At 41.8% G+C, this 12,427-nt stretch overlaps 1 protein-coding gene across 3 annotated transcripts in view; it reads right to left on the minus strand.

Annotated features, from left to right (window-relative positions):
• The window catches only part of LOC121312970 (neurobeachin-like protein 2), a 124,027-nt gene that overhangs the window by 15,275 nt on the left and 96,325 nt on the right, over positions 1-12,427 (minus strand). For all 3 annotated transcript variants that reach the window (XM_041245012.1, XM_041245010.1, XM_041245011.1), the window contains 13 exons: positions 11,959-12,137; positions 10,316-10,475; positions 9,694-9,831; positions 9,223-9,531; positions 8,703-8,852; positions 7,416-7,573; positions 6,151-6,275; positions 5,153-5,273; positions 4,388-4,545; positions 2,657-2,790; positions 1,511-1,618; positions 1,104-1,199; positions 607-731 (listed from right to left, as the gene is read on the minus strand). In XM_041245012.1, coding sequence (XP_041100946.1) covers positions 607-731; positions 1,104-1,199; positions 1,511-1,618; positions 2,657-2,790; positions 4,388-4,545; positions 5,153-5,273; positions 6,151-6,275; positions 7,416-7,573; positions 8,703-8,852; positions 9,223-9,531; positions 9,694-9,831; positions 10,316-10,475; positions 11,959-12,137 — 1,961 coding nt within the window. The remainder of the gene's footprint in view (positions 1-606; positions 732-1,103; positions 1,200-1,510; positions 1,619-2,656; positions 2,791-4,387; positions 4,546-5,152; positions 5,274-6,150; positions 6,276-7,415; positions 7,574-8,702; positions 8,853-9,222; positions 9,532-9,693; positions 9,832-10,315; positions 10,476-11,958; positions 12,138-12,427) is intronic.

Raw genomic sequence — 12,427 nt, forward strand, 5'->3', positions numbered from 1 at the left:
ATACATAGTGACAGAAAAAAAGAAAAGTAACCGAAAACAATAATTTCATACAGTATATAAAAAATGAGAACTCTGGAAAAAGATTCATTTAAAACTTGAAAATAACTAAAAATAAGCACAGGGAAATGTAATTAATAAAAACAGATGCCTTACATATATCCTGTGAGTCATTAGGAAACGAGAAGAACATTATGGTTGCATAATTTTTACTTATTTTTTTATTTCTGACGTAGCCAACAACATGGCCTAACAATCATAGTTTAACACTGACAGACATTAGAAAAAGTTAGCATGACAGATTAATAGGCAGAGCTATACAGGGGTGGCGCAACACAATGGAAGCATTTGTTACACAGGGTGTCTCATAAGTCAGGCATCACAGGCAATATCAGACATTCTGCCCATTAGGATGCTCTATGATAAATTGGGCGGCCACACCCAAGCTGACTATCGGCACCACTTAAATGATATGAAATAGTTCCTTTTTTCTTAGGTATTCCACACCTAAAAGAAATTTAGAAAGATAACCAATATTGACAATTACGCCCGCGACACCTCATGAGACACGCTGCAGGAATAAGAGTCGGTAATGAAAAGCGTTCTCACTTTTCCTTCACGTCCTTGGCGTGCCGGCTGTTGACCACTCCGATGGGTTTAGAGAGGTCGCGGAAGATGTCAGGGTTGTCTAGATCGAGAGTATCGGAGCTGTAGTCACACAGGATCCACGGGAACTAAGGGAACACATCGACCAACAGGCAGCCAGTTCAAACACAGTTCAGACACTGAAAACTACAAAACACTTTAGTATTACTAAAAGAAACTTTAAAAAATGTAAGCATTTGTCACTGAATTTAGTAGGTTTCTTGTAGTGTTTCTAAATATTGCAGGGTGTACAGACACGCCGGCAGGCACTCCCTAAAACCACCAACTTAAATCGACAGTGCAGACTGACAGACAGACACTTGCAGGATCTCTCAAAATCACACACTACACTTACATATTCTGCCCATTAGGATGGTCTCTGTTAAATCAGGAGGCCACACTCCTGTTGACAGACATGCAGCAGCTCACACAGAGACTTCATTAGCACTGGGTCAGCTTACCACAGGGTACTGGGAGAGGTCATTGTAGGTCCTGCCAGCGATGGTGTTTAGCTGCATCAGGTACTCAAAGTTGGAGATCTCCCTGAACACCCATTTCTGAAACGAGTCAAATAAAAAAGATGCAGCTGAATGACAGGACAAACATTTCTCCCTTTACAAAAGTTTACCACGGTATTCTTGCAGTTTTCCCATGTTTTTCCCATGGTTATACTATGCATTTACCATGGTTTACCCTGGCTTGCCAGGCTTATTAATATGCTTTAAAACAGCTCTCAGGGCTTTACAATACTTAATTACGCTTTATTACACCTAGCTATATTTTACTATGTGATATTTTTATAAAGGTCTGCAGAGACACACAGCTCAGCCTGTGTAAAATTGTGAAGGGGGGGCAGGGCTGCACTTACCTGTGTGAGCCCAGATGCCTTGAGCAGCTCCTGAGGCGAGCGAGACCCAAAGTAGAAGAGATTGGGAGGGCGGAGACCCAGGATCCGAGAGTACACTTTGTTTCGAACCTGCAGGTCAGACAGGGAGAGAAATTAAGAAAGAGAGCCATACACACATATATACACACACATGCACACATTTATTAAGCTTATATGACTATGCCATTTCACCAACACTGGTACAGTATGCAATTATATGAAATATCTTGGATCTATTCTTTACTATGACTGCAAAGTGGATCAGAGGTGGTCAGTGTCCGACACAGCCAAGACACCAGTTGGGCAGCAGTGGCGCCGGAGCTGTGATGGGCTTAGCCCGGTGCGGCAGGCCCAGCTGCGGACACTGCTGCTGGAGTTAAAATATCTCTTCGCAAACAAGCCGGAAGTAGCGGGCCGTGCCCACCTGGTGCAGCATGGCACTGATACCGGTGAAGCACCACCCATCAAGCCGAGGACCCCGCTGGCTTCCCCTAGAACCGGCAGGAGGTTACAGAGATGACCCTGACCGAGAAGCGGGAGGCTGGCCTCACCAGGCCGTCCGACAGCCCGTGGATCACACCTGTCATCCAGAGGCACCAGAGGCTGTGTAAAGGAGTAGCAGCAGCACTGTTCAGTGCAGCAGTGTCAGAGACAGCAGCTGCACGGGGGTGTGGCCCCTGGCTTGTGTTAGTTCTCATTGGTTGTGTTATGACTGGATTGCTCTGTTTTCTGTGCTTAATTTAGACAAATGTATTACTTTATTATTTTACGTCTGATTGTCCCCATGGTCTATATGAGCTGTACATAGGAGAGCGGTGGCCTGGTTGGGCTGCTACAATATCATAATACATTCAGTATGTACATAATAAATACATTATTATATTAGCGGTAACAGGGTAGATGTATGTAGGTTTAATAGGACAGATATGTGTAACGTTAGCAGGGTAGATATGTGTAGTGTTAAAAGGGTAGATATATGCCCTATAGAAACTCAGAATGTTGCAGTCTCAAGTCCTGAGGAAGTAGTGCAGTGAGTTTAGAAACAAGGTATTCAACTTGATATAATTTTTCCTGGTTAAACATTTAAAATAAACAGATACATGAATACATGAACAAATGAAAAGGCACCTTCTTCTTGAAGTTGATGAAGTAGTGTGCCTGGTCGATGAAGAACAGCTCCAGGGCTGACCTGCGCAGGTTGTAGCGCCGCAGGTGCACCTCCCTCAGCTGGGATAGAGGCCGCTTGAAATCTAACCCGATTCCTGCAGACAGACAGGGTTACTCATGCATCATCTGCAATTAAACCAGAACTGTCAATGGAAATACCAGAACATCTGGGGCGGGTAAATCATTTCCCCAGGTGACAGGTGATTTACAATCCTAACATGGGGTAGCAATCCAACTTGGAGAGCACATTTGCAAGGGGCTTTTGTACCAGGTGATATAAACCAGAACACCAGAGACAGCTTGCACATTGATTTAACCCCTTCAGCTCCAGGACAGGTTTGATGTCTATTTTATGGGTTTTCTTTCAACCTGGTTGTCAGTGTGCGTGCAAGTATAGGCCAATGATTCTCAAATGAGACACTGTGGCAGCATGCAGGGACCAGTGGGAATTCGTGTGACCATAGCAGCCCCCACTAAGCTACCCAGCTTCCATTCCACGCGGTTCAGGCTGCTTGCATTCTGTTTCCTCATACTGCTTCTGTTTCTGTTAGCTGCTATTAGCCACCATTAACGTCAGCATAAATCACTGCATGTTGATTGGCCAAGCCTTCATTCTCATCAGGATTAGATTTCTCGCATGCGTCACAAATCTCCGCTTTGTTAGTACTCATTTGGTCAATCAACGTGAGAAGCCTTTAGTAGAGTGACGTGAAAACAACAGTATAGAAACTATTATTCTGGAATATTACAGTTTCACATATAATTTTATAACAGCATTGCAAATCGTTATGCTTTTGTTAGACTGAACTGGGAATTGTGCAGCATGTGATTGGAGCATGGATAGTAAAAGTAGTTTTTGTATCTTCAATACGTTAGTAACGTACTTTAGCTTGGGTATTGTATTCATTTATATGATTGATTGATTACCCTACTAAGCTTGATCTGTTGTCAGAGCAATAATACAATAAATAAGTAATTTAAAAAAAACAGAAAACATCTTTATTGTTATTAGAAGGGCCTGGGAGTTTAAGATCAAGTACAGAGCCGAGAGGGGCTGCTGCATTTTGAAAATGAGAAACACTTTGGTTTTATTATAGAAATAAATGAAAAAATTTAGAAGTGCATATGTCTATTTTCTTTATTTTTCATATATATATATATATATATATATATATATATATATATATATATATATATATATATAATAATATATATATATATATATATATATATATATATATATATATATATATATATATATATATATATATATTTTTTTTTTTTTTTGGAAAAAATTAGCAGTGTGGCCACCAGTAAGTGTTGAGGGCTGCACTCTGAGGTAATCAACAATTATTTTTGATAACCACTGGTATAGGCTATGTTGGTGCTGTGTTTAATTTGTGTTTAATTCCCCCCACTAAATTATCTGAAAGGATAGTTTCCATAAAAAAACAAGAACAACTTGTTCACAATAATGTATTTTACACAGGAATATTGGAAACACTTATTGAACCAATTGTGTTAACTGTATATATTTTTTAAATGGGGGATGAACTGGAGGCTATGATAAATAATAATCATGATGCGTCGCCCACTGGCATATGTTTTTTCTTTCAAATTCTCTTCTTTTAAAAGAATGATTTCTTTTACTTCTCAAGTTCATATTGCTGGTTGTGCACAGGCCACACCCACCTTCCTCAGTCTCCTCCTTCTCCGTACTGCCATCGTAGAAATAGATGTGCTGTGTGGTGACCTCCAGGCGGCCCTGTATCACGGCAATGATGGTGATGAGCTCACAGTCCTCTGAGATCACCAGCTTCTCTTTCTGATTCTGCTCCTCCTCATCCACCCTGCCAGACAGAGGAGGAGGGATAGAAAGTGAGAGAAGGAGGGTAAGAGAGGGCAGGAAGGGAAAGTGTAGAAGGGAGCAAATGGGAGCAGGAGAAAAAGAGCAAGAGTAAACACAATCATTCATAGACACCTCTCAGCCTCTCAGTGTGTTTTATCCTACTTGAAGTTCCACAATATATTGATTTTCCATAAATGAATGGCCAGCTCCTGACATAAACCAAAACTAGCCAATCAAGTAGAATTTAACTTGTTTCAATGGCCTTTTACGATTCAAGAGTAACTGTTGAAGTTTAAGCAATGCATCAATAACATGCATTTGCCTTTAGGCCTGCAATACACTACCAGAGCAAGCAGTGATGAAAAAAAAAAAATGTTCCACCATGACCTACACTCACAGCATCTACAGAATGGGACTTCACCTCAGACAGATTTTTAGTGTCATTGAAATTCTTGGTATTTCAGGCCAGATTCCCCAGACATGGTTCGGTGTCCAGGTTCCAGGTTCGATCACATCAGTGTTGTTCCACCACACTGACGGTACTGTGTTATCTGCAGTGTACAATAACCCAACTACACACACATTCTCTGAGCTGCACAATGACTTACTGATTGTCCAGAAAGACCAGGTCCTCATCTCCCAGTTGGTCGTCCTCCATTTCACTAACCTTAGCCTCCTTGGCCACGGCCAGTGGGATGGACTCCGTGGGGCTGTGCAGGTGGTCTGCACCTGGAACACGAGGCAAACCAGACATCAGAACTGTGTTTCATATCGTCATTTACTAGGATGCAACACAACGCTGGAAACTACAGAATTAAGTTTGGCTGTGCAAACAGTTTTCTTCAATTACACTGTGTAACAAAATTATTATTTTTTTTGTTCCTGGGTAGTAATTGTTATTTCCTAATTGCTTATGCCTCAAAAGTATAGAAAATGGCTGTTATTCCCCACAAACTTTGCTTTTGTGATAATAGCCATTTTCTATACTTTTGAGGCACAAGCAATTAGGAAATAACACTTACTACCCAGGAACAAAAATTGTGTTACATAGTGTTATCAAAAAAAAAGTTGCAAACCCAAGTTGAATCAGAAATTAAGAAATACAAAAAAAAAACCTTAATAAATTCAATAACAGACATTCTGACTAGAAGTTTTTCTCAGAATCTTCAATGTAGAAATTAATTTTGATTCACATACTTATACCATTGGATAACGTGGACTCCATGCACAGTTGATAAAGTGTAAATGACATCTTAATGGTTTCCTATTGAATCAGAAATTAGAACACGGTAGATAACTAACTGAGGAGGCTGTGTGGTCCAGTGGTTAAAGAAATAGGCTTGTAACCAGCAGGTCCCCAGTTCAAATTCCAGCTCAGCCACTGACACATTGTGTGACCCTGAGTAAATCACTTAACCTCCTTGTGCGTCGTCTTTGGGGTGAGACGTTGTTGTAAGTGACTCTGCAGCTGATGCACAGTTCACACACCCTAGTCTTGTATCTTGTAAAGAGCTTTGTGATGTTGGTCCACTATGAAAGGCGCTATATAAAAATAAACATTATTATTATTATTATAAGAGTGAACTGAAGTCAGGTATGCACGTACCCATGTTGTCCCGCAGAGCGCTGGCCACAGAGTGAGAATCAAAGCTGTAATTGGGGACCAGCTTCAGCCTCATTTTGGAGTAGGTCTCTGCGCTCGACAGCTTCCACCTCACCTCCACCTCCTTCCTGTGGGGAGAGTCGGGAACTTCATGAGTAAAGAGACTTTTCATTCTTTAAACACATGCAAACACAACACACACTCACACACACACACACACACACACACACACACACACACACACACACACACACACATTAGTCCCCCGTGAATAAAGTGATCGTGGTGCGATTTTGTGGAATGCACCCTGGGTTGCAGAATTACTGATTTTCCATGGCAACAAGCCTAACTAGTATTCATAAGAACAAATTCAAATTTTTAAACATTCCACAAGGTGTCACAGTGAGATTTTTGATTACCTGTGCTTTGTTTATCTTGCTCAACCTGCTCTTAAAAAGCAAACCACTCATTTTACACACTAATGTGCTGTGGCTATTAAAATCAGCTAAAATGGATACATTTGTTAAGAGCAAACATGTGTCTGGAGGCAAAAGCCACTTAGGAAATAAAACAGCAGCTGGTCGTTGTGGGACACTTGTATGAGGACGAGGGTAAACTGTTTTGCAGACTGTGCAATGCTGTTTCCTCTATTTCAATGGGAAAGCAGGACTTTAAAACACCAGACACAGTCCTGAGAAAACTGAGAACATTTCTAAACTTATTTTATGTTTCTCTGTCAATTTTATTCAGAATCAAAACTACTTGAAGGAATATGACATTTGAGGGAATTGAGCAAAATATTTTCAGTATTGTTCCTAATTGCAGTTGCTCACCTTTCAAAATATTTTTTCCTCATAGCAGTGAAAACATCAGTATTTATTTGATAATTTATTTTATTTTTCTGCTTGCTGAAAGTGGCCTCACAATTTTGTTTTTGGAATTAATAACAGTTATTAAAGTTTCAATAAATGTTTTTGTGGTTTCATTCTGCTACTTCTTGTAGCATGTACTGTAATAAACTTTGAAAACAGTCCTATAAAAAAAGATATTAACAGAGAATCAAGTTGGTTATAACTTTTAAAAGACTACCTCAAAATTCAAGAATTTCTGTTGAAGAGATCATGGACCCTTGCCGCAGAATTTGGAAAAGCTTGCCGCGCCTTTCACAGGGGACTAACACACACACATACACACACATCGTAGTACCTCTCAGGCAGATAAGCAGTCTTCAAGAATCTCACACACACGTACTCGCACACACAAAGTACCTCTCTGCCCAGGCCCCTCTCTGGCAGGTCAGCAGTCTCCTCAGGGATCTCCACTGTCGCAGCACAGCACTGTGGTGGTTGTTGATCTGCTTCAGCATATTTGCATAGCGCAGGTTCTCAGAGCGCATCCTTTTCAGGTAGGGCTCCACAATCAACTCCTGCACAGTATACAGAGTGGGGTTACGACACAACAGAATCACATGCACTGCGCTGCACAGCATGGCATGGCATGGCAGCGCACTAGACCAAGTAACAGAGCACAGAGCAGCTGGCACTAAACTTCTCTTTGAAAACAAATAAAGTACAACGTTGCATATCTGACACCCTGTTGACTGCGGTACAGGCATATGTGCGAAAAAGTCGGATTTGTGAACATCTATAGTAAAAGCATTTACACATCCATAAATAGGTTAGTGAACAAAAACAAATAGCTTTAAAGACATTTTTTGCTTTAAAAGTAAGCAAACAAGAATTAGGCTACAAATACAGTGTTGCTATGCGGTTTGCTATAAGCCATCTCCACACGAAGCTTTTAAAAAAATAAAAATACAAAATCAAAATGGTAAATGTACAGTAACCTGCAACTGATGGCTTCTTTCTTAACTCTAGAAGTCCCTGCCTCCCTGGTTTTGCTCTTTTAATATCTCTGTCACGGTACTTTGCGCGCTTTCTTGATATTGCCAACAGCCGATAAGCAGCTCCATTTGAATATTGCTTCAGCTATTTTAAACAAACGGCCATTATGAACTGTGTTATGAACTGAAGCTTACTTTGTTTAATTCAAAAGCTTTCTCGACCGGATTATTGAAACGTCACTGCTATACGCAGCTGACTGACACACGCACACAGCCCGCCTCTCAAAGAGGAATGCACCAAAAGGCTGACTGCTATAACGCTTTCTTTCTGTTTCCATCGTGGAAGCTGCATTTGCTGCCAATGCCATTACTCTCGTAGCCTAATTTTAATGTTTATTTATTTAGATAGGCGGTTAATTGATCAAGACGGTTATGTGACGGTAGGATATGCGACGTTCCACTATGTTGACATTCTAGTTCCCTTAAAAACCTGTGCTATCCTATTTCTCTGAATCTGCCTTTAGATGGTTTTGAGTTAGACTGGAGAATCTTAAGTGCTGGGCACAGAACATGTGACATTTGATACTACTTACTGTTTAAGGGGGCAGTGGTTTTGTCATGATATTGTGGATGAAGAATCCTGAAATATTTTTTCCAGTCAGGGACTTTATGAACTCAAAGGAGTGTGTGTTTGCCCCTGTGGAAAGTGTACCTGGAACTTGGTCCTGCTATTGGCCTTCTCCTTCTCTCTCCGCAGAGAGCTGCTCATCAGCGCATCAAAACAAGAGTTCCAGAAGTTAGACATCAGGTCGTGGCTCTTTCCAAACGTATCGTCTTCATACTGAGCCATGACAGGCTGGATCTGAAAGAGTGCAGGGGAGACGAGATGGAAGAAAGGAAGAAAGAAAGAAAAAGAAAACGAGAGAGAGAGAAGGAAAGAGGGATAATGACAGGGTAGGGTTTGAAAGTGCTGGTAAACAATTCCAAATAAAGATGAAAAACACTGAAAAGTGATTGAAAAGTTTTATGCTCATGCTTATCGAATCTTCCATACTGTAGGCCCATTCAATTTGACAAATTTTAAGGTATTTCTTTTCTATTTTGCCATCTTTAAACAACTTCAGCCTTTGCCATGTTTATTAACATGATGAGATTATATTGCTAAAATATGGTTTAAAATCGGCTGCAAGGTAGGACGTGGACTGGGTAGAAAGAGAGCGGAGGAGCCTCACATGCTTCTCGATGAATGTCTGCCACTCGACGGTGCTGCAGTAGTTCTGCAGGTCCTCAAACAGGGTGGCGCTGCCATTGGTGGGGGGCATGTTGGGCAGGAGGTGCTGCAGCTGCAGCACCTCGTAGTGCTGGTCCAGCAGGGTTCTCATTATGGGAACCAGGTAAGTGAAGGAATCTGCATGTCCAGCTGCCAGCGAGTGAGAGAGCGGCCCGCCCAGCCTCCCCAGTAGGAAGCAGACCTCCTCCGTCTGCAGAGACATCACTGTCTGCAAGAGACTGTGCAGCTTCACACAGGCCATCGCACACACCTGCACAGGGGAGAGGAGACCACGTCAGTACAGAGAGGGTAAACCGCCCTCATAAGTGCAAAAATAATTAACGAGGGAGGGAGGGAGGAAAGGCAAACAGTCATAATAATAATCTGGAGAGGAAGTGAGGAAGAGAGAGAACCGTGGGACCAGGGTAATGACCTGTGTTTTCTGCTGCTGGATGTAGCCAGTGATGATGCGCAGGCCGATCTGGGGAATATCCCTCATGTCTGTGGCTCCATTCACAGGGTAGTACCAGGCCTGCAGCTTGTCCAGCAGATTTACCACACCTTCGAAAATCTGACAGCGGGCGGGAAAAAAAGTTATTTTAGAGACCGTCTTGAGAATTGAACACACAGATATGTAGGAATCACTTTGCAGAGAATAACAGTGTGAGGAACATTTTCTTCAAATGGGACTGGCTTCCCTAATGCCTGCTTCCCCTTTTGTCTGCATTTAAAATCCCAATCCACGGCATCCAGTCTTCTTGTTTGGTATCCTTACCATCCTTTCCCTGCATTTTTCACATGACCTTGCAAACCCTACCTTTCATGTCGTCTTCTGCCCTAGTCTACCAACGGAGCTAAAGACGACTGACAAACCTAATCCAACTTCTCAGGGTTTGAGTCATTGGGAACCCCTAGTCTTAGTGTTCACCAAACAAGTACAAATCTGAAAAACAGGTCTCCTCGTGTACAGTCTCAACCTTTGTATAAACTCTCCAGTTGACATCACAGTGTGTCAGCAGAGTATCCTCTCCTTACAACCTCCAGTCCACTCCTACCTTCTCACTCCAGAGCGCCTGGTTGGTGTGGCCCTCAGCGAAGAGGAAGTCCTGCAGAAGGCGGAGCAGCTTGATCACGTTCTGGATGTGGCCAGGCAGCGTGGCCCCTGTGGAGTCCTTGATGTCTGAAAAGGCAGACTCCAGCATCATCTCCAACAAGCTGGGGAGAGAACAGGGCCGATCACTCACCAGCTCAACCCAGTGCAATGTCAGGAATATTCCAGACATCAAGATTTGCCCATGCAACACCAGGCAAACTTTAAGCAACTTGATGATTGGGGCGTTTCTAAGCAAATTTCACTATCTGAATACAATGGTAGCCATGGCCAGCTATATTCACCTGTCGCGAGATTGCTGAAGTGCAATAATTTTTTTTTTTTTTTTAAATCAAGCCTTTTTAATGCTACAGTGATTATATTAACCCCTCGCTTTTTTGTTTTATTTTATTTAACATGGATAAATTGGGCAGTTCGGTGAAGTGATATCATGTAAAAAGAGAAACTCCCAAATTCCCAAATACTTTTTTTTTTTTAATCTGAAACTGAATCCGTCCTGCTAAGAGCTGAATTTATGGTTTTAGACCCGTAATAAAATGTGCATTGATCAGTAAACAATACTAATGGAAATAGAGGGTTTTCATCTTACAGGTTCGTTCATGCAGGTTGAGAATGTGGCATGGGGGGGGGGGGGGGGGGGCATCCACCCCCTCACCCATTTTACATCATAAATGCAAAGCTGCAGTATCAATTTAACTTAATCTCTCTAAACAGGGTACAGTTTCTACATAGGAATGTATTTATACATTAATGTAAAGGATAGTATGATTATCATTTCTTCTGATTATTAAATAAACATAAAATTGTCACTAGAGTTGTATTCTTTTTACAAATAATTTGTTTAACAATCTCTACCCCCCCCCCCCCCCCCCCTTATACCATTTGGTTAGCATTTGTCATGATGATAAAGTAAAAAAACAAAACAAAAACCTCTCCCCATATTGAAAAAGCAGAGCAGCCTCATATAACCGGTGAGAGGCTGATGTCAAGTTGAGCCAAGGCTTTCAGTTAAATTATTCTTATTTGTTTATTTTTTAATGAAAAAGGATAACCTAATATACACACACATAGAGGTGTAGTCAAAACTTTACATAACCCAATGGTAATGTGTCTGTTCCCACTTCAGTGTTTACTTTCAAAAAGGAAAATATTTGGATAACAAGAAAGTCTTGCTCTATCAAATCATACCAATGAGAACATTTTGCTTTGGGAAATGACCAGAGTGTATATGTCCTACAATAGAAGTGCTGATATTTAAGTAAAAAAAAAAAAAAAAAATATCACAGATCACGATAAAGCATGCTACAGTATATTCAACATCTCTTGTTCGTCGCGAACAGTTTGAAATATTAGGTTATTTGTTTTTGCTTAAGATCAAGATGTGTGTGATCAAGTGACCTGATCTTCAGCGTATGACACCTCCTGAACTCTCCCGTTTGCATTCCAAGTTTTGCTTTACTATTACAGTATGTATCTCAAGAGTGTTAAACAGTATACTTCAGGTGTTGCAGCCAAAGTTCTTAGGTGACAGGAGAACACTTAACCCACCTCCACGCTCTCTCTTTGCACCCCGCCCCCCTCACCCACCTGCGCTTGATGTCGTCGGGTGGCCGGACGAGCTCGCAAGACGAGCCCAGCTTGGTGAGGACGGAAAAGACCTGCCCACGCTCCTTCCAGACAGCGTCGTCGCTGCCTTCCACCCCACGCCATGTCACAGAGAACACGATGTTAGTGAGCAGGTTACATAGCTCCTCCTCCGGGGTTTGCTGTGGAGACCAGGGACAGGTAGAATAACTGGTAAGAAAGCGAGTCAGGTAATGACATGTAGAGTGTGGTGGCCCACAGGAAGCATCCAGACACTTAGCATGATACCAGACTCTGCTGCATGTGAGATGGGGCAAATTCAATTACTCACAACTGACTGGGGACAGGTAAAAGGGTGATCGACTACATGTGGTCGTTTTCATCCCACAGTCAGGGTTACTGGTGTGGATGAACTGTTACATAGACACATATATAAATATTTGTAAAGACAGGTATATGTGTGTTGCTGGTG

The sequence above is a fragment of the Polyodon spathula genome, chromosome 3 (genome assembly GCF_017654505.1).
Source record: "Polyodon spathula isolate WHYD16114869_AA chromosome 3, ASM1765450v1, whole genome shotgun sequence".
Classification (NCBI taxonomy): Eukaryota; Metazoa; Chordata; class Actinopteri; order Acipenseriformes; family Polyodontidae; genus Polyodon; species Polyodon spathula.